Source organism: Mustela nivalis (genome assembly GCF_964662115.1).
Source record: "Mustela nivalis genome assembly, chromosome: 9".
Classification (NCBI taxonomy): domain Eukaryota; kingdom Metazoa; phylum Chordata; class Mammalia; order Carnivora; family Mustelidae; genus Mustela; species Mustela nivalis.
In genome coordinates this window covers 78,828,836-78,851,297 of record NC_139028.1, presented here as the reverse complement: position 1 = coordinate 78,851,297, position 22,462 = coordinate 78,828,836, and the positions used below count along the sequence as shown (strand labels likewise).

The following is a 22,462-nucleotide window of genomic DNA, read 5'->3' as shown; positions in this document are numbered from 1 at the left end:
CTTTCTTTGAGGTGATGGAAATGTTCTATATTTTGTTTGGTGGTTACACAACTGTATGTGTTTGTCAAAACACGCAGAACTGTACATCTCCAAAGGGGGGATTTTACTGTATGTAAATTATACATTAATAAATGTGACTTTAAAAATGAAGGAAAATATCCTACAATATAATGTGTTACATACATAGTCCTTTGGGACAGGATCTAAGGGACTGAGCACTCAACCAATAAATAACCTAGTCCAAATATTTGGCTTTTGTGCCATGCTGTTCAAACATTTTTTCTGCTCATAAAGCATTCTCATCTGCTAGCAACTTTAACATTTCTTTAATTGGAAGCCTGTTGAGCTCTTCCTTTCTAATAATTTAAAATATTGCTCTTCCTCAAGGAACAAGGGAAGCCACCAAAATAATGGTGAAGTAGGGCTGGGCTATCAAATAAACCAGAAGCACAGAGACATGGGGGAGGAGGGGGGAATTCCTGCTTTGGTGCCCACCGGGAGAAACAGATAAGCCTATAGAAGGTCATTATGTCAATAGATGTCATCTTGGTTTGGAGGGAATTTCCAGCGCTGGGTTGTTTAATATTAGGCTTATGTAGTTAAGAATGGCCTGGCATTCGCTTAATTAAAACACGAGTCGCATATATCTAAAGGCTAAGGGTGCAGGCTGGCGGGGACCGTCAGCACCAAGCCGCGGTCAGCTCCGGGCCGACTCGCCCCCGCCCTGCAGGCGAACTCCCTTCTCATTGGCTGCTTCCCAGCCGCCTCGGGCGCCTATTGGCCCGCTAAAACTCCCGCTTCCTATAAGAGGCGGACAGTGTCGTGCCGCAGGCAGTTCCAGCTTATCATCAGCAGCCTCACAGGTGAGTGGGGTAGCTCCTTCCCGCTGGGATCAGGGACCACCATAGTCGAGGATTTGGGGACGCTGGGCCAGTGCGCAGAGGCAGGGTCACTCTCTCAGGAAGTAACTTCCTGTGGAGATCTAGATCTGGGGAGTCGAAATTGTACCCCTGTGGTGATTCTTCTTTTCTCCTACCCTTTTTGGGAAGAAAAGACACAGTTTTTGAAGGCTTGCTGTGTGCCAACAACAGGCTCTTTACACATCATCTGATTTCACCTTCACGACAAAATCTGTGATGTGGGTGCTTCTTATATTTTTGCATTTCTTGGGAAGTTCAGAGTTGAACTCAAATCTGTATGACTCCTTTGTGTTAACAAGAAACAAATGCATGCTTCTTCCTTTCCTTCCTCTTGACCAAATGGCAGCACCTCTTTTTTCCTTCTCCCATGAAGGGAACCTTCCCTTAACATCTCCAAAGAAAAGGACATTTCAGTTGACAAGCTTCTCAGCATCACACCTACCTTCATCACCAGCACCCTAACACAGAACAAGGTTACAACTGACAAAGAGTGCTAGTAGTTCACATCCAGCATGTAAGCTTAAACTTGCCTCTGACCGTTTGGTTTCAGTGGCTTAAAATTAATTCCCCATTGATGTTCTACTCTAGTTCGTTTGGGGGAAAAAACTGGAGTTCTACTTCTAATCCACCCAGTAAAAGTTTGTACCCATCAATTAATCCTCAAAGAAGGATGGAATTCATTTATTTGCTTTAAAAGTAGATGTGAACACAGCTTAAAGTAACTAGAAGTACTAGAAGTGTTCCTGTAAAGACCTAATGTGTGGTTTATGAATTTCAGCACTGGAGTTTACTTGTATATATGTTGTTATCATATTAGCTTATCTTCAGGTAGGGATATGTCTTCTATTTCCATTGTCCTTGCCAGTGCCTTTATTTCCTAGGAAATTTTTTTTAACCTTTTAAAAGATTATTTATTTATTTATTTGACCGACAGAGATCACAAGTAGGCAGAGAGGCAGGCAGAGAGAGGAGAGGAAGCAGGCTCCCTGCTGAGCAGAGAGCCTGATGTCAGGGTCGATCCCAGGACACTGGGATCATAACCTGAGCTGAAGGAAGAGGCTTAACCCACTGAGCCACCCAGGTGCCCGGAAAATGTTTTTCATGGCACTGTTTTCTCTTTTATTTCATCTCCACTTTCATTCTTATTACTTTCCCCAAGTCAAAAAAGAAAAGCAAAATTCTCTGGAAGATTCTCTCCCTCTGCATCAATCCTTTCCACAGCTTTTAGCTCTGTCTTCAAACAGCATCTGTGATTTCAAAATATTTTAATTTGATAGTGCTTTGTGCTTCTTAGAACAGATACATTTAAATTATACCTGTTACTGATTTAACTGAAGGGAGAAAGGAATTAGTTGATTTAAGCACCCTGACCTCTACTTTTCAAGGAGCTGTTGATCTTCTGACTCCTTCTTGATATGTCTTCCTTATTTCCCATGGTATATCTGGAACGCCAGTGCATTTTTAATCCAGCCAGGAGATGAAGCAGAACAACTCCCTGCCTTTTGTGGGAAAGGGAAAAATACCAGTTGGCATTGGCTCATTAGAGTTTTTTTTTTTTTTAATAAAATATATACCTTTTTTTTCTTTTTTGGATGAGACATGGGTTTAAACAGGAGTGATGCATTGAACACTGTATAGCTTTTTATCTTACCAGGCTGCGCTATGGTTTTTGCCCCTGAAGAAGTAGAGGGGGTAGATATGCTGAAGGGAGAAAGGAAACAAAGTGACAAGGGAAAATGTTGAGGTTCTGAAAAGGGTTGGGGGGGGTAGTTGAATAAAGGGAAAAAAGGACTGATGCCTTATAAGCTCAATCAAAGTTATGCTCTTAGATCAGAGCCCTATATCTGTAAACTTATTTTGGGGCGTGGGGCAGTGGGTAGAGGGTGGGGATAGGGGAGTAGATGAAAATTGTTTTCTTCTAGGTTTTTATTCTATTTTTATATTTATTTATTAATTATTATTATTATTATTTTTTACCAAAAGTTCCTTTTGAGAAACTTTAAGAATAGGAATGTTTCTAAATTTCAATATAAAATGCCTTGTGCATAATAAGTATTCTGTTAAGGTATCCTTCACCCTTTTCTCCTCAACCCACTGAAGAGATATTGGTGGCAAAACTAGATCTATTCCAGAACCAGGGAAGGAAGAGAGATTTTTGAAATCCAAAAGGATGGAGTGAGACCAACCATGACTGTTACTACCTTTTTATAATGGCTCCTAGGGGAGCTTAAGGGCTCATTTTGAAATGTGAGAGGAAATCTTTATATAGTTTTTATACAAGAGTTGCATTCTAAACTCTGAAAGATCATTGAAGGATGAACTGTCAGGAGATCTGAAATTTTGTCAAGTTTTCTCACTGACTGGCAAAAATCATCTTTCTCTACTGTTCTCTGGTCCTTGCTCCCAGTAGTTAAAATTTGCTTTCATTATGAGCACGATGGTGTATTAGGAAGTGGCTTATATTTGCAGAATCCTTTTTCTTCAGCATATCATGGGGACAGTATCAAGGAAAATGGGGACTTAGTAAATATAGATTGACTAGGGTCTTCATCTACTTACACATGTGTTGCTGAATCATTCACTTGAGATTTGAAACTTAATATATTTTAGGGGTTTCATATAAATAAACTAATGAAACTGAAAATCATTTTAAGACAAAAGAATACTTACATTTCATGTCATAAAACAACCTTTACCATCTTGTGACATGCTTAATTCCCCAGGCAAGAAAATTCTTAGCCAGAGGAGTTTAGGATGTCATTTTTTTTAAAGGTTTTTTTTGTTTGTTTGTTTATTTATTTGACAGACAGAGATCACAAGTAGGCAGAGAGGCAGGCAGAGAGAGAGGAAGGGAAGCAGTCTCCCTGCCAAGCAGAGAGCTGGATGTGGGGCTTGATCCCAGGACCCTGAGACCCTGAGATCACGACCTGAGCCAAAGGCAGAGGCTTTAACCCACAGAGCCACCCAGGCATCCTTAGAATGTCATTTTTATTATATTTAATATTTTAACTTTTATTGAAGACCAGGAAACTTGGGATGCACTTCCCATTATTAGAGCTAGTATTAACTGAGTACTTTGTGTAGGTCAGCAACTGTCCTAATTGTTTTATACACATTAAATATATATATAAGTAAATCCTCCTTATAACCATGAGTCTGATGTCAGTTATCTTCCCTCTAATTTTACAAATAAGGAAACTTATACACATAGAAATTAGAACTTGTCCAGGTGAATTTGTAGATGAATTTGTTACTAGCAATTTACCAAATGATTTTATGTCTCTTACTGTTTGCATTTATATACCATAGGACAAAATTACCCATACTCTGTGTGGAAAAAAAAAAAAAGCCTACAGCCTTTCAGTGATAGTTAGATGAGAAATGTCTCTAAAGGTTTTCACATTTCTACATGTATTTTGAGAATGCATCCCTGAATTTTTAGCCCCAGAGCTACCAGTTCAGAATTTCCTGTATATACTTTAAGTTTACCAAAGGTACAGTTTCTTTGCAGTTGAAAGTCTCTTTTAAGACCTCTTGTTTCTCATTGATAAATCCTTTCTGATCAGACTTATGGATGGGCCAGAAGCCATCTCTGTTTATCTTTAGGATATTTTTGTCACAGGGAAAGAAAAAAAAAAAAGGATATTTGTCACAGGATGGGAAGGTGGAGGTTGGGGGGGTGGTGTGCCCCTCAGATATCATAGCTGGGATCTCAGGGTCTTATTATCTTCTGCTTATTTGTGCTTATTGGGAAATCTGTCTCTCTTCCCCCTCCCTTGTACATAAGTCTGTGAATCCATTGTGGGCAAATTGTCTTCTTTGCTTTTTATTCCTTACTGCTTTAGCACTGACTATGATATTTTAGACACATGGATGTGCTTGGGTTGAAATTTCATTTATTTTACCATTAGTAAACAGTTGAATCACAGAAAAAATCCAGACTATTATTAAGTTTAACCAGATTTTTGGTTTTAAAGCATTTGGCATAGAGATTGTTTTAGTTATAGAGAATAAATTGACACAACTAAAAATATTTAAGCAGCTTTTATTTAAAAATCAATGAGTCAAAAAGTAAACGGTAAATTATATATCCCAGTCTTTTCTTGGTGCCTTAAATAGCTAAGGGACCTTGTGGTCCCCCATGTGTCGAGAGCTGCCAGGTTCTTGAATTTACAAAAGAAATAGAAGGACTTGTCCCTGTTCTGAAGGGCTTGCTGTCTTATTGAAAGACAAGACATGCATCAGTAAAACACTAGAGACCCAGTATAATAAAGTGCTGAAATTGTGGGGGGCGGGGAGAGAAGTTGGCTTTCATAGAGGAGGAGTGCCCAGTTCAGGCCACAGTAGGAGAACTGCAGGAAGCCAGTGGGCATGAATTACACCCTGAAGGGATTGGATTAGAAAAAAAAAAAAAAAGGAAACTAGCAACCAACATGCATTGTATGCTCATTATATCCTAAAAGCTATGTTAGGCCATGTTTTATCTTACATTGGTCTCATTATAGTCTTATGAAGGGTATCTACAAATCCATGTTTCACAAGTGAGGAAACCAGAACTTGGGTAATATTATCAAGTATTGTCTTACTGGTTTCAAATATTATCAAATATAGTCTATATTGCACAACTTCTTTTTTTAGAGCTCTCTTTCTGTTTTCATACTTCATTTTTAGAGAACTACACCAAATTCACCATGATTGAAGACAATAAGGAAAATAAAGACCATTCCTTAGAAAGAGGGAGAGCAACCCTCATTTTTTCCTTGAAGAATGAAGTTGGTGGACTCATAAAAGCACTGAAAATTTTCCAGGTAAGCACTTTCCATGGTTTTTGCATAGTCATCTTCTCAAATGAGTCTCTAAAATTATATTTAAAATATAAATTACTGTAAATTCTTTGGAGATGGATGGAAGAAATTTCTTAAGCACTTAAGTTTATAAAATATTGCTCAATTCTAACAAATGGGCAAGGGATACAAACCATTTACAGAAAAGAAGACACAAATGGGAGGAAGGATTCATTTCACAGATTTCAGAGAAGCAGATTTTTATTTTGTTTTAATTAAATATAATATTAAATTTTAATATTATTTAATGACATTGGTAATATATTCCATGGTATTTTTAATAGAGCAAAATAACAAGATTCCAAAATTATAGTGTTCCCTACTGTCAAAGCTTTAATGCACTTGGAACTTAAAAACACCTTTGTTGCAAGAGTAAATTGGCATAATGTGTAGGGAAACAATATGTATTAGGAACCTTAAGATGTTCACGTAGTTTGACCCAGTTATTCCATTTCCATAAATCCATCTTTTAATTTTTTTTTTTTTTTTGAGAGAAACATGCATGCATGAGCTGGGGAGGTGTGCAGTGAGGGGAGAGAATCTTAAGCAGGCTCCACGCTCAGTGCTCAATGTGAAGCCTTATGCAGGGCTTGAGCTCATGACCCCGGGGATCATGACCTGAGACAAAATCAAGAGCTGGAGGTTTACCTAACTGAGCTACCCAGGTGCACCCCTGCCCCGATAAATCCATCCTAAGAAAACAGGGTATCTACAAATCCATGTGTTTACAAGTGAGGAAACCAGAACTTGGGTAATGTTATCAAGTATTGTCTTACTGGTTTCAAATTTGGATTAATTGTCTTTGGGGTGTTGAGTTGTATCAGTTCTTTCTATACACTGGATACTACTCTTTATATATCCGGCATTTGCAAGTATCATCTCCCATTCAGTAAGTTGCCTTTCAGGTTTATTGGTTGTTTCCTTTGCTGTACAGAAACTTTTTATTTTAATGTTGTCCCGACAGTTTTCCCAACATCCCTGATACTCTTTTTTCTTGTTGGTTCATGTTCCTAATAATTCTTACTTCATCTCCATCTTTGCATCTACAGTTCTTCCTGTTTGGAATCCTCCTTCTACCCTTCTGTCTTCCTACTCTATCTCTTCTTTAAGACTCATCTCAGTTCCTGTCTGCTTCATGAAAACGTCTACTTTCTCTGGCTCATAATGCTTTTTCCCAGAACATCTTCTGCACCTAAATACTTACTACTTGTGTTTTCTTTTAGCCTTTCCTGTGGTAGCCAACTAGATGATAAACTCCTTGTTTGACGTGCTTTTCTTTGTATACTTCACAGTTCTTACCTGGCTACTTAGGTGTTCATCAAGTTAATCCAAATTGAACTGGTTAGTGTTGGAAATCAGCTATTCTAATCTCATTTTTTTAGATGTCGAGTAATGGGTTCTTATTTTTCATTATTATGCCACCGGTGCTGGTCCTCAGCTATCCAAGTTGGTAAGAGAAGATATCCTCCTCCCACAGGTTTGCACATATGGCACCCAGTCTGGGCTGGCATGGGAAGAGAGCAGAAGAAGTAATCTGCTTCAGCTGGTTACTAAGTTTGTAGCTTAAGAGATTTGAGGTATTAAAGACACTGTTCAAGCTGTTCATCTAATTTTATTAAATGCATATTCACAAAGAATCTTTCCTTTCTAAAGGACTAACAATAATATCATTTTTTGAAAACACTTTCATTTGTGATCAATTTTTGAAAGTTTCTTTTTATCTAGGAGAATTGATATTTTGATTTGAGATTGTTCAGTTCTGACAATTGAGGGCCTTCTAGTAGGTGTTATTTTATTAGTTTCTGGAGGGTGTGATAAATTTTTCAAACTTTTTTGAACAGTAATAATATTTAGGGGGAGTTATTTTGCTGTTGGCAGGATTAAAGACACCATTTTTCTCTTTTGACTATGATGGCAAGTGTGGAATTGATTTTTAGTGGCAGTGAAAGTAATGAGCTCAGCGACTGTTACCACTTGAGGCTGTCATATGTGTCTTTACTCTCTGCCTTACTCAGGAGAAGCATGTGAACCTGTTACATATCGAGTCTCGAAAATCAAAGAGAAGAAACTCAGAATTTGAGATTTTTGTGGACTGTGATATCAACAGAGAACAGTTGAATGACATTTTTCATCTGTTGAAGTCCCATACTAACGTTCTCTCTGTGAATCCACCAGATAATTTTACTGTGAAGGAAGATGGTAAGTTTGAAAAGTGAAAATCCCACTCAGAAGATTAAGTACATAAAGTGTGTCCAATCTTATATTTATCTTGAAGGCATGAACATAAAAATAAAACACTGTCTCTTCAAATTCCTTAGTTTGGTACTGAAGGGAGCCCAAAATGTAATTGCTCAAAATACTATAAAACACTTATGAAGTAACATTTTATCAAGTGTGAGAGAAGTGAAAGGGAAACACTGGGTATCAGAAAGAATTCAGAATGGTTGGAAATTGATTAAGTTTTCTGTTTCCAAATCATCAAGTGTTTCTTAATTTCACAAACCTTTAATTTACAATTCCTGAGCACTTAGAAATTCCCACAGGGCTTACTTAGCATCTGGCAGATATGAAGTGAATATTCAAATTTGTTGAGAATATTGACAGTTGCTCACAACTATGATGTGAATACACTCTTTTTTTTTTTTTTTAGGATTTTATTTATTTATTTGACAGACAGAGATCACAAGTAGGCAGAGAGGGAGAGAGAGGAGGAAGCAGGCTCCCTGCTGAGCAGAGAGCCCGATGTGGGGCTCGATCCCAGGACCCTGGGATCATGACCTGAGCCGAAGGCAGAGGCTTTAACCCACTGAGCCACCCAGGCGCCCCGTGAATACACTCTTTAGACAGTCCTCCCTTTCCCCACTCCCACCAAAAGCAAGTGAAAAGCAACAAAGCCTCCTAAAGTTTCAGGTGGCTAAGAACTTCTGTTGTGGAAAAAATCCTTGGGACAAAAGATAAAAAGATAATTGAACCACATTTTGTATATAGTATATAATTTAGAATAATCCCTTAGAACATGCACAGTACTGGGGTGTAATCAGGGCTGATACTCATTTGTTATGTATTTGTATGGCTGTGTAAGTTATTAAAATAATAATATGCTTCTATTCATGAGTGCCAGATAGCTGTTTCCCTGAGTCCCTTGCACATCCCGCCATGCCTGAAGGCTGTGTGCTCCAGATGCTACCCTCCATGTCCCAGGCCCACTACAAATAACCAAAGGGTTAACAGCTGGTGGGGCAGGAGCCTAGGACTCTGCTCCTGTCTATTTTGAGTGACTTGTGCGCCTGTGGTATTTCTGGTTAAATCTACTTGACTATCACTTTTGCGTATGTTAAAAAGAGCATTAGGCTGGAACAAGGTGAATTGAATTCTAGTCCTCTCTCTTCCAACAGAGATAAGTTACCTTGGATAAACTACCTCTCTGAGCTTTAATTATCCCATCTGTAAAATGAGGAGTTTTCTAGGGGCTAAATGGTTCAGTTGATATTTAGGGAATACTGATTTATGTCAGTTATTTCTACAGAAGAAACAGGGATACAAACATATAGCCCTTCCCCTAGAGTCCTTCCCGATCTTTCCTATAAGACAGATATAAGCAGATCAGTGTCAGAGAATCAGAGCCCTAGGGACAGAGAATTAGCTCCACCTACAGGGTTGGGGAAGGTTCATTTGATTTGGGTCTTGAAGGAGGAAAAGGATATTCTTAGGAAAATAGAAGGGTGGCAGCAAGGGATGGGGGCGGGTGTGGGGGGAGAGAAGGAGAAGAGCAGGTGCAAATGCCCAGAGTTACAGGAGGGCTTGTATCTCGAGGGAAGGTGAGGGGGTGAGGGATCAAAGTGACAAAGGCATCAGAGATCTCTAAAAGCCTTTGCATCAATGAAAAGAAACATTCAAAATTCTCATTAAATTAGCACCTCATTCTGCTTTTTTGAAAAGGATAGTTAATATGTAGCTTATACATTTTTTTTTGATACTTTAGTTCTATTATTAAAGTATAGCATTTCTCCAATGCTTAGGAAATCAAGGCTCAAAAATTTCTTTGAACTAAAAATTTTGAATGAATTTTACTTATTAGAAAAAGGGCAATTTACTTATATAAATTTTACCTCAAAGTACAAGCTACAATAAAAAAAATTCATCCAAATGTACTTATGACTTTCTTAATTTCTTCTTTCTTATTGCCTTCAGATCATCTCTTCAACTGTTAGTGGTTTTGTATTTTGCAGGTATGGAAACTGTTCCTTGGTTTCCAAAGAAGGTTTCTGACCTGGACCATTGTGCCAACAGAGTTCTGATGTATGGATCTGAACTGGATGCCGATCATCCTGTAAATATTTTTAATAAATATTTCCATGAAAATAATTTAAAGCAAACTAAAAATTAGGGGAAATTCTTTTCTTTTTTTTTGGGAGAACATGCTTATTCCAGAATAAATGGGATCTGGGTTTTTTTTTTTTTTTTTTTAAGATCCCATTCATCCATTTGACAGACAGAGATCACAAGTAGGCAGAGAGGCAGGCAGAGAGAGGGAAGGGGAGCAGGCCCCCAGTTGAGCAGAGAGCCTGATGTGGGGCTTAATCCCAGGACCCTGGGATCATGACCTGAGCTGAAGGCAGAGGCTTATCCCACTGAGTCACCCAGGCGCCCCAAATGGGATCTGGTTTTAATCTGGATTTTGGGAAGTGCCCGTAGCTTTCCACATTGGTGGAATCCCAACTAATGTCTGAAGAGCATCTAAATTCATTAGCTCTGAAACACCTGTCCCATGTATGGCATTCCTATTAATAAGAGCTTCTCTGTAATAGAATTCTCAAGAATTCTGCTAAAATGAAGACAGTATCTGCAGCAGTTTTTGTTTAAGTGGGTATGGATTATTGGAAATGGGGGGGGGACAGGTAAGGATAAGGGAGAAATACTTACTACTAGGTGTCCGGCAGGACTGATTTATTAGGCAGTTGATGAACTGGGAAGTTGTTTCTTTGGAAAATTATACGAGACATAGTACAGGCATGAGTTGGAGAATTAGCAAGCCCAGAGCATTAGGGTTGCCTATGGAGTCGTAGGGTTCTGGGAAGGTCGAGAAAAAAAAGAGTGCCATTTTGGAGTTGTATGCAGCGGGTCTTTGATCTGCCACTTAGTAGATCTGTTCATTGGCTGCATATTGCCTTAGAGAGCCCTCAGCTGATCTACCCTTTTTTCTATAATATCGCGTTAAGCAATTTATTAATTGTAATTGTATTTGCCCTCAAAGCATTTGCAGTCTAGTTGGAAAATAAAGCACACATCTATAAATAAGCATGTGATTAAATTGTGAAAAGTCCTAAGTGGAATGAACAGATTGCTTTGAGGTGTACATAAGAAGGCAAACACTTCTAGTTGAAGAGATCAGAGAAAGGCAACATTTTAACACAGTCTTAAAAGAGTTTGGCAGGAAAGAGATGGGGAGAAAGGACAGTTCATTGTAACATGAGCAAAGGTTCAGAGGTAAGAAAATCCAGAGCATGTTTATGGAGAGGTGGCGAAATAATTTTTTCTGATCTACTACCAAGTGCTACTGATTTTTACCTCCTAAATATTGCTTAAATTTGTTCCTTATTTATCCCTACTATCATACATTTAACTGATCCCTTGCCCTCCAACTCACCACCTCAAACCCATTCTCCTCATAGTCACTAGAATGATCTAAAACTTCAGTATGAGCATTATCCCTTTTCTGCCTAAAACTCACCAACCATACCTAGGTATCCACCTAAGAAAATTGAAAGCATATGTTCATAAAAAAACATGTACACAAATTTTCATAGCAGCTTAATTCATAGTAACAAAAAAGTAGTAACAACCCAAATGTCCATCCACTGATAAGCAGATCAGTAAATTGTGGTAAGTCCATAAAATGGAATATTAGTGATCATAAATTAACACAAAATACGGATACATGCATGCTACAACAGGGAGGAACCTTGAAAACTGTGATAATAGAAGAAGCTGGTCACAAAAAACCATGTGTTTATGATTCCTTTTATATGAAATATCCAGAATACCCAAATTCATAGGAACAAAAAGTAGATTAATGGTTGCCAGGGGCTGGAGATGAAGGGAAGTAGTGGGGAGTCTGTGCATGAGTGTGATGTTTCTTCTGCGGATAAACTGAAATTATAGTGGAAGTTGTTGCTCAACACTGTGACTGTACTAAAATCATGACACTGTACACTTTAAAATTTTATGGTGTGTGAATTATATATCAATAAAGCTGTGTTTTTTTTTTTTTTTGAAAAATCACCAATGGCTTCCTATCACCCAAAGACTGAAATCCAAGCTGTTTCAGACCCTGACTAGCAGACCTCAAACTAGTCTACGCCAGGCTCCACCTCCTTCTCCAAGCTCCAGCTCCCATTTCCTCAGTCCCAGTTTCCTGGTTGTCACTGCTGCACTGACACGGATGCTGTCCTTTCTGTCCTTTCCCACCCAGCTGTCCCTGCTCCTTTTCTGAGACTTAGCTTGGGAGTCACTGTTGGGAAACCATTCCTGACCACCCCTTACTTTCTTTCACATACTCTGGGTTAGGAGTTTCTCTTTTGAGTTCAGTGGCATTTTGGGCATATCTCTATTAAGGCAGTTAGCATATTGTTTCATAATAATTGGTTGATGTAAACTCCCTGAAGACCCAGGTTGTGCTTTGTTCCTGTTTGTTTCTCTGGATTTTAGCACAAGGCCAGGTGCATAGGAGGGGCTTGTAAATCTGTGTTAAAGAGAAATAATTCTCTCTTTAGAGAGAGATAATTCAGGGGTCTTCCCCTTTTTTCCTGTTTTGCATTATTGGCTGTTTTCTCCTGGGCTTTGCTTTTTTTTTTTTTTTTAAGATTTTACTTATTTATTTGACAGACAGAGATTACAAGTAGTCAGAGAGGCAGGCAGAGAGAGAGAGGAGGAAGCAGGCTCCCTGCTGAGTAGAGAGCCCAATGCAGAGCTCCAATCCCAGGACCCCGGGATCATGACCTGAGCCGAAGGCAGAGGCTTTAACCCACTGAGCCACCCAGGCACTCCCTGGGCTTTGCTTTTTGAAGTCTTATTTTTTCTGTTTGGTTTTTAAAAAATATTTTCTAGGTATAAATTCTAATGTTACTATTTTATCTTTTTATTATTATTGTTTGCTTTAGCAAATATGAATACGTTTGCATTTTGTGATAAAATCTAAGGCTAGATTTAGTTGTCATGACTCCATGTATTATTAGTTACCATTTTATTATGAATTATGATTACAGGAAAATATAGCTGAAGATGTCAAATGATTAAGAAAAAAAATCCTCACATTTGGAAAAGAGTTGTGTGTTTAACTAGGATGATGCTTTTCTTATTCCTCAAACCATTTTATTTTTGTAGCCACTATAAGATTTTTGTATCTTTGTATCTATAGTATCTTTTATTTAGTAGCCATTATAGTATTAAGCTTTCATATAACATTGCCTTTTTTATTAACTTATTTTATTGAAATTCGATTAGTTAACATTTAGTGTATCATTAGTTTCAGATGTTCAGAGTTCAGTAATTCCTCGGTTGCATATAACACCCAGTGATCATTACATCACACCTCCTTAATGCTTATCACCCACTTATCCCATCCCCCTCACCCATAAGATTGCCTTTAAAATAAAAATAATCATACATTTCTAAACAGTGCTTGCTCAAAATTACAATTATGTAGTCCTTTAATATCGTAACTTGAGTAATAATGAAAAGTTCCCTAAATATCATTTGTCAACATTTTAAAATATGTATATTTTTAAACTTTTCTTTAATTATCAGGGCTTCAAAGACAATGTTTACCGTAAAAGACGGAAATATTTTGCAGACTTGGCTATGAACTATAAACAGTAAGTATATTATAAAAATAACTTACTCAATTTTGAAATAAAAAATGAATAGAGTAGACTATGCTCATTTAACAAATAAAAGATAAATACTATTTTTTACTGAATGCTAATTCAAAATAACTCTGTATGTCTCACTAGTGGAGACCCCATTCCCAAAGTTGAATTCACTGAAGAGGAGATTAAGACCTGGGGAACTGTGTTCCGAGAGCTCAACAAACTTTACCCAACCCATGCCTGCAGAGAGTATCTCAAAAACTTACCTTTGCTTTCTAAATATTGTGGATATCGGGAAGATAATATCCCCCAATTGGAAGATGTCTCAAACTTTTTAAAAGGTAATATGCTTAATTTTTTGTAAGGGGTATGTTGAGTTCTGTTGTGATCATGACAGAATTTTTAATAGAGGAATAAAAAGTTCAAGTGTATGGGAGGTCAGAATTTTCCTTACTGTGTCCTGGAGTATTGGACCCAGTATTGGGCATCTCATTTGAAGAGGGACAATTATAATCTAGAGTGAATGTGGAGAAGTGAGCAGAATTATAAGGGGCTTGGAAAATATATAAGTAAAGTTTGAAGGACTCTTAGGATGCTTCACCTGGAGATATAGGGGACATGATAGCTTTATTTAAATACTAGCTGATCATCTTATGTAATAGAGGGAATACTATGTGACCCTAAAGTAAATGACAGTTGGATAGAAACTACAAGCTTTTAACTCAAAATGGAGAGGACCTTGTTAAATGAGCCATTTGAAAATGGAACAGGCTCATGAGATTTCTGCAACCCTGGAGGTTTTCATGCAAAAGTTCTATACCCACTTGTCAGGGATGTGGTAGAGAACACTCAGGCTCCTTGGAGAAGACTGGAGTAAATGGTCTCCAAAGCTCCTTTCCACCCTAAGACCCCATCTTTCTCCCAAGGAAGAAGATGTGCTAATAGAAGCATCAACAAAGAAGCATCGACAGTTTTTTTCCTTTTAGTTCTTCTGCTTATTTGGTTCAGGCTTCCTTATTTTTTCTAGCTAGTACAGGAAGTAAAATGATCAGTGATCTCCAGGGTTTACAATATATAAGAAAAATAAATATTCCCCTTGATCTCAGCTAGTGGGGAAATCCAAGTACAAAAGGAACTGGGTGGAAGTGGAAGAGCAGAGGGCCAGGGTTTGAAATGAATGATGGGCATTGAACTTATCCCCTGAGTCACTGCTGCCCTATTGGCTGGCCCCTTCTATGGAGGGAAAGCAGCCATAGCTGTTGGGAATCGAAGTGCAACAACCAATTTAGATAAAATATACTTTGCAAGAGAAAGTACTGGCTAAAAGTGGTATAGCTTAAAAAGTGGTTCTGATCTAAATTATTAGATCTTGTTGTTGTTGATGTTTTTGTTTTTTTTATTTTTTTGGTTTTTAATTTTTTTTTTTTTTTTTTTTTTTTTTGAAGGAAGTAAGATTGTCTAGGAGATATCCTAAATCCTTTAGGGAGAGAGTGAGGTATAATATAAGGAGACCTGGGCTCTCATTCTACCCTTATCATTTACGGTATGACTTTGGGCACATTATCGACTCTCTGAGCCTCAGTTTAATAGTTGTCACAATGAGGAGAGTAAACTTCATCTCAAATTGTAAACATGAAAGTAGATATAATATGTAAGGTCTAATGCATTGCCTGGCCCACCGTAAGCACTTGAAAATTATTACTTCTGCATAGTACACACAGGTACGTTTAGTTTCCATCTTTTCCCTTAAAATGCTACCGGGTACCACTGGCAGAATTAAAATGTTGCAGAAAATGGTCTGTTGAGGTGAAGATTTTCTTCGTTTTCTCCTTTACTTTGCAGAGCGCACTGGTTTTTCCATCCGTCCCGTGGCTGGTTACCTGTCACCAAGAGATTTCTTATCAGGTTTAGCCTTCCGGGTTTTCCACTGCACACAGTATGTGAGACACAGTTCTGACCCTCTCTATACCCCAGAGCCGTGAGTACTTCCGTTTAGTATTCATTCATCAAATAGTTATTTGTTGTGATGGTACCTCCTTCAGGAGTCTGGTGTGACAATTAAATGAATGAACACGTGTAAAAAATTTGGAACAGTGCCTGGCACATAATACACGCTCCATGGTCTATGTATGTTAGCCGTTATCATTACTATTTTTAATTGACAGCCTGTTACCTGTTAGGTGCCCAATGCTAGCCTAAGCATAGGGAGTATAAAAAAATCAGACAAAAGTTTCTGCCTTCATAGAATTTATATTCCAGTGGGAATAGAGATAATAAACAAGAAAATATATATAAATATAATAAATATATAATATATGTAAATTTATATCTGTATATATATATATATATATATTTTAAAGATTTTATTTATTGGGGCGCCTGGGTGGTTCAGTGGGTTAAAGCCTCTGCTTTCGGCTCAGTTCATGATCCCAGGGTACTGGGATCGAGCCCTGCATCGGGCTCTCTGCTCAGCAGGGAGTCTGCTTCCCCCTCTCTCTGCCTGCCTCTCTGCCTACTTGTGATCTCTGTCAAATAAATAAATAAATAAAAGATTTTATTTATTTATTTGACAGAGATCACAAGTAGGCAGAGAGGCAGGCGGTGGGGGGGGTGAAGTGGCGGGGGGAGCAGGCTCCTTGCTGATCAGAGAGCTGGATGCGGGGCTCAATCCCAGATCCCTGAGTTCCTGACCTGAGCCGAAAGCAGAGGCTTTAACCCACTGAGCCACCCAGGCGCCCCTGTAAATATATATATTTAATATCACCAATCAATGGTGATAAGTGCCACTGAGAAAAGTAAAGCAGAGAAAGGGGAATGTGGTGGATGTGTGGAGGGTTTCAATTTTGAAAAGTGTGATCAGACAAGGACTCACTAAGAAGGTGACATTTGAGCAGAGACCTGATTTGGTTGGGGTGTGGGACAGACATATCTATGGGTATCTTGTTTGTAAGTGGTCTAAGTTTTGAACCGAAATAGTTTCTTCAGTAAATTACTAGTGTCTTTCGTGGTCCACTTGTAGAGTAATACCACTTGAATCAAAGTAAGATCAGATTTTGGTTTGATTGAATTGTTGACCGTGGTTTATATGTGACATGAGCATCACAGAGTGATGAACTTTTACCTCTTTTTCAGAGATACTTGCCATGAGCTCTTAGGTCATGTCCCCCTTTTGGCTGAACCTAGTTTTGCTCAGTTCTCCCAAGAAATTGGCCTGGCTTCCCTTGGAGCTTCAGAGGAGTCTGTTCAAAAACTCGCAACGGTATAAATTGGAAAATAGCTGTAGAGATTAGTAATTCTTATCAGGTTTGGGATGGGAGTGTCAATTTAAACGGACATATTTAAGGTGACTGTTAGTTTGTCTTTGCTCATATTTAATTTAATTTAAATAATTTCAATAGCAGTAAAGGAAGATGTGAAATTTTAAGATTCATCAAAAGGAGACATGGGCTTTAAAAAAAGGCAGAGAAACACTGGAATTCAATCATGTTTATTGTTTGTAGATCTTTTTTTAGTAAAAATGATGAGTCCTCTGAAAATGAAGCTTAAGATGCTTTTGAGCCTCTGTGCTGGAAATACAAAGATGAGTAAGATCTGGTTCCTGCCTTCAAGGAATTTATGTACAACTTAAGGAGACAGTCATTTTGGAATGGGATAAACTCTACAGAAAAATTCAGGAAGAGTGTTCTGGGAGGGCAAAGAATGGCTTGGGGAAGGTTTCATGGAAGAGGAATGTCGGGACTAGCCTAGGGAAGGTGGGTCATGTTTTCACCTGCCAAGAAAGGAAGGAAGAGGATCTTAGGATAACGGCACCCAAGGAAAGACAAGGAGGTGCAGGGTGTATCTGGGGAAATGACAAGAAGCTGGAACAGAGTGTGATAGGGTGGGGGATGTAGTATGAAAAAGGCTGGATGATTAGAACAGTGCTTCTCAAATTGTGGTTTGGGGACCCCCTGGTGTTCCTGAAACCCTTGCACAGGGTCCTTGAGTGAAATATACACTCAGGGTGCAAAGTGGATTTCAATATAAGAGCTAGAGTTCATTGATATGGTTTCAGATTCCACACTGCAGCTGAACTCTAAGAAATTAGCACTTGTTGAGTTTTGATGTAGTGTCAAAGAATATCCACAGTTATCTGAGAAGACTATTAGAATCCATAACCTTCTTCTAACTGCTTATCTGTGTGAGGCTGAGTTTTCTTCATAGCCTTTAACTAAAACAACATAGGGCAACAGGTTAAATATAGAAGCAGATATGAGAATCCATCTTGTTTTTCTAGCCAGACATTAAATAACATCTAGACAGACATTTAAAAAGATAGGGAACAATGTAAAACAATGCTTCTTTCCTGACCCTTTTTAAAATGTTGTGCAATACCCCTGGGGATAAAAATATATGTTTATAAGAAATAAAAAAATTTAAATAAAAAAATGTGCAATAGAGTTACTTTGCGTTAGATTGGTATGTCATCATAAAATGGTTTATTACGTTTTAAAATTAATTAGTAGACATGTAAATGTTTTTAGTTTTAACTTTTACTCTAATAAATTTAGTGAGCTGTAATCCACATAAACAAAAGGTCCTTTGGGTCCTGAGTAATTTTTAAGAATATGCAAGAGTCCTGGGAGCAGCAGTTTGAGAAGTGCTGGTTTAGAATGAGGCCAGGTTGTAGGAATACTTGGGAACCAGTCTGGGGATCTTGAACTTCTTTCCAGGGCACTGTGGGTCAGTGACTAATAGTTGCTGTTTGTTTTAAATTGAGTTATTCAGGCTGTGAAAGTAATATCAATGTCCTTTTGCAGTGCTACTTTTTCACTGTGGAGTTTGGTCTCTGTAAGCAAGACGGGCAGCTGCGAGTCTTTGGTGCTGGGTTACTTTCTTCTATCAGTGAACTTAAGGTAAAAGCCATAAATCTTTCCACATAGCCATGTTCACGTACTATAATTGATATGACCGGAAAGAGTTTTTGGACTTGAACAAGTGCATACTATGGAAAATACTTGGGGTGGCAGTAAAGACAATTTTCTCTATTTCCGAGGTTTATACAGATACCCTATTTTTCTTTTTTCACTTGTATGTGGAATTTTTTTTTAAAAAGACCTTATTTATTTATTTGACAGAGAGAAAGTGAGAGCAGGAACACAAGGAGGGGTAGTAGGAGAGGGAGAAGCTAGCCTCCTGCCAAGCAGGGAGGCCGACACAGAACTTGATCCCAGGACCCCAGGATCATGACCTGAGCTGAAGGCAGATGCTTAATGACTGAGGCACCCAGGCACCCCCTTATATGTGGAATTTAATTACTTAATTTCTTTCTCTCTTTTTTGAGGATAGTTGACATATTATAGACATGTTGTTTTATTTGAAGGTTTATTTATTTATTTTGGAGAAAGAAAGTACATAAGCTGGGGGAAGGGCAGAGGGAGAGAGAGAATTCCCAATGCAGACTCCCTGCTGAGTGCAGAACCTCATGCGGGACTTGATCCCAGGACCCTGAGATCATGACCTGAGCCAAAGCCAAGAGCCGGCCACTTAACCCACTGAGCCACCCAGGTGTCCCAACGACATATATCTTTTTTTTTTTTTTAAATATTTTAAAGCTTTTGCTTACAAAGTTTTGCTATTCCCTCACCATTTTTAGTGTGCTAGCTGTAACTTCTCTTAAATTCTATGGAATTCTTTGAGAATTATTATTTACCCAATAAAGGAATGATCTTATGTTTGCTGAGTGATGGGTTGTGTGTGAAATACCATCCGTGGTACTTCTTGCTCTCAGGAGTCTACCACCTGATGGCGGGTGCAAATCACGTACAGAAATAACTAGCGCAGGCTAGGAAGTTGGCGTCATAATGCAGGAATATACATGAAGATCGTCGGGTGCCTCTTACCTGGAAAAAGTGTTAGAACAAAGTCATGGAGATGATCTTGGGGTGTTTATGGGGAATAGCAAGCCGTTTGTTTTGTTGGAGTATATTGTGGGTCAAATAATGACTTAGGAAATAAGTTTGGAATTGTAGGTTGGGCCCTTACATCAGTGCCCTCAGCGGTGTGCTGATTCTAGTGGTTATGTCTGGGATGTCATCCATGAAGTAAGACAGTATTCTTTTATTTGCTGACTCTCTGTCTCCTAGCATTCACTTTCTGGACATGCTAAAGTAAAGCCCTTTGATCCCAAGATTACCTGCAAACAGGAGTGTCTCATCACAACTTTTCAGGATGTCTACTTTGTATCTGAAAGCTTTGAAGATGCAAAGGAGAAGATGAGGTAAGGTATATCTTCCCCGTGGCTTCACTCTCCTCTGCAAAAGATAGGTCCAGTGATGGTAACAAATCACAGAAGTAAGCAGCTGGATAGTTAGAAGCCTATGAGGTAACGTCTGCCCCTGACATAGCTCCCTTTCACAAACAAATATTTAGAGTATGTTGTTTATGGTGATGTTTGGTGATTAAATATATGAATCGGATACATTGAGAAACTGGTTTCTTCCCATCAGAGTTCATAATCTATTAGGAAAAATAAACTATATGCAAATTACTATGTCATAGCATAGAAAGCCTTAGAGAGATACAGAAGAAACTTTGTTTTCCATTTTATTCAGGAGCAATTTATTCTAGATGGGGCAACAGGGAAGGCTTAATGGCATCTGAGAAAGCACTTGAAGGATAAATAGGATTTAGATATGCTAAGTTTTAGGCTAAGGGAGAGTGTGAAACAAGTAAGGGAGGTGGAAAAATAAGTGTGGTGCAATGAAGCTATGCTTTAACTATTTTTTTAAAAAGATTTTATTTATTTATTTGACAGAGAGACAGCGAGAGAGGGAACACAAGCAGGGGGAGTGGGAGAGGGAGAAACAAGCTTCCGCTGAGCAGGGAGTCTGATGTGGGGTTCGATCTCAGGACCCTGGGATCATGACCTGAGCTGAAAACAGACACTAAAGGACTGAGCTACCCAGGCATCCCATGCTTTAACCACTTTATAAAAAAATGATTTTATCTATCTATCTATCTATCTATCTATCAATCATCTATCTATCTATTTATAGAGCACAAGTCAGGGGAGGAGGAAGGGAGAGGGAGAGAGAGAATCTCAAGCAAACTCTGCAGTGAGCATGGAGACAGACATGGGGCTTGATCTCACCACCCTGAGATCATGACCTGAGCCAAAATGAAGACTCAGATGCTCAAACAACTGAGCCTCCCAGGCGCCCCACTATGCTTTAACTATTAATCAGCTATGTGTGTTGTTAAGAAAGAAAGACTCTGGAGACAGAGAAACTACTCAGGAGATTTTTGTAATACTTCAGGTGAAAATAAGATCCTGGGCCCCGAAAGACGTAGTAAGAAAGGAAGGACCAGAGAAGCAGAATCAACAAAAGATTTGGTGGAAGGGGTCTCAGGTCATATTGTGAGATCATTGTGGGACAGATGGGGGTTGAAGACATGGTCCTTGTCTTCCAGACATTTTCTGATACTTGGGGAGTTGGGCCAGGCCCAGAACCAAATAACAATACCAGGAGGGCTTCCTCTAGCTCATATGGTCCCTTTGCACAGACTCGAAGAAGCGGTCCCTCCTGGGTAGACCAGGTAGATTGCAAACTGCTTTTCAGCACTTACTCATGTACAGTTGTCCTCAGCTGTGTTCCTAGGGGTCCTTAACACAATTATTCTTGGGGGTGCCAAATGAGAGTTTCAAATGTTGACTTGATGAAGAGGGCAGGACTTGAATCCATGAAGAAAGGGTAGAAGTTAGGTCATTTGAGAGAAAGCTAGAGGAAAACATTCTGAACAGAAAGAATGTCCATGTGCAGGAGGCAGGACTGCTCTTGGCCTGTGTGTGTGTGTGTGTGTGTGTGTGTGTGTGTGTGCGCACGTGCACTTGTGTGTGCGGGTATGCTGGTGTGTGGGTGTAGTTAGGTAAATCACAGCTGAGGGGTGTTACTAGGTGGTCAAGTGTGCCATTGTCTCCTGATCAAGCAACTATAGTTGGTCTCCTTACTGTAGCCAAGAAATGTGTAAAGTAATAAATCATTAATAAAGTCACCTACAGGATTTTTCCCTACCAATGCAGGTGTGGATGTGTCTATGACAACTTTAGGTTTCCTATATGTGTAGGATTCCAGGGCATCTCTGCATGTGCTGTGTAGGGAAACAGGTCAGATGGGTTGTGTGAACAACTGATGAAGATTCATCTGTCACCTAGGGTGTGCAGTAGGTTTGCTGTTGCTCATTCAGTTTTCATCCTCTGCTTCCTGGAAATTGATTGCCTCTTATTTGATTTCTTAAATAGAGAATTTACCAAAACAATTAAGCGTCCATTTGGAGTGAAGTATAATCCATACACACGGAGTGTTCAGATATTGAAAGACACCAAGAGCATAACCAGCGCCATGAACGAGCTGCAGCATGATCTCGATGTCGTCAGTGATGCCCTTGCGAAGGTCAGCAGACAGCCGATCAGCTGATCCTGAGAAGGTCTGAGCACCAATTCTGAGGCCTGTGGGCCAGCTCCTGCTTTTCTTGAAGACCTGCTTGTGGAGGGACAGCAGCCAAACGATATTCTCCACTCCTATTCCTTAATCAGTTCTTTGAAAATTCGCCCCTGAATACTCTATTCCACTACCTATTATGTTTGGAGGGTAACAGCTTTAGTGAAATATGATTCGTATACGTTATAATTCACTGACCCCTTGTTTTTTTATAGAGAATTTTTTTCACCCCAGAGAGATCTCATACCAGCTTGATTCTCTTTTCCCTAATCCTTCTTGAATAAAATGACCTTTACGATCACTTAAAATACCTGGAAGGGTATTATGGACCTGACCCATACTGCTACCTA

The 22,462-nt window shown here is 38.9% G+C and overlaps 1 protein-coding gene across 2 annotated transcripts; it reads left to right on the top strand.

The window, feature by feature from the left end:
- The first annotated feature begins 5,572 nt into the window (after positions 1-5,572).
- On the top strand, positions 5,573-22,420 carry TPH1 (tryptophan hydroxylase 1). Of its 2 annotated transcripts, none has more exons than XM_082747312.1 (10): positions 5,573-5,728; positions 7,780-7,963; positions 9,994-10,094; positions 13,571-13,638; positions 13,777-13,973; positions 15,475-15,610; positions 16,765-16,891; positions 18,432-18,527; positions 19,758-19,891; positions 21,914-22,420. In XM_082747312.1, the coding sequence occupies exons 1-10, from the start codon at positions 5,612-5,614 to the stop codon at positions 22,086-22,088; spliced, it is 1,335 nt and encodes a 444-aa protein (XP_082603438.1). In that variant the 5' UTR covers positions 5,573-5,611; the 3' UTR covers positions 22,089-22,420. The 2 variants fall into 2 exon arrangements, with proteins under 2 accessions (XP_082603438.1, XP_082603437.1); XM_082747311.1 differs by having other exon boundaries at positions 5,598-5,728; positions 15,475-15,568.
- Positions 22,421-22,462: the final 42 nt, after the last annotated feature.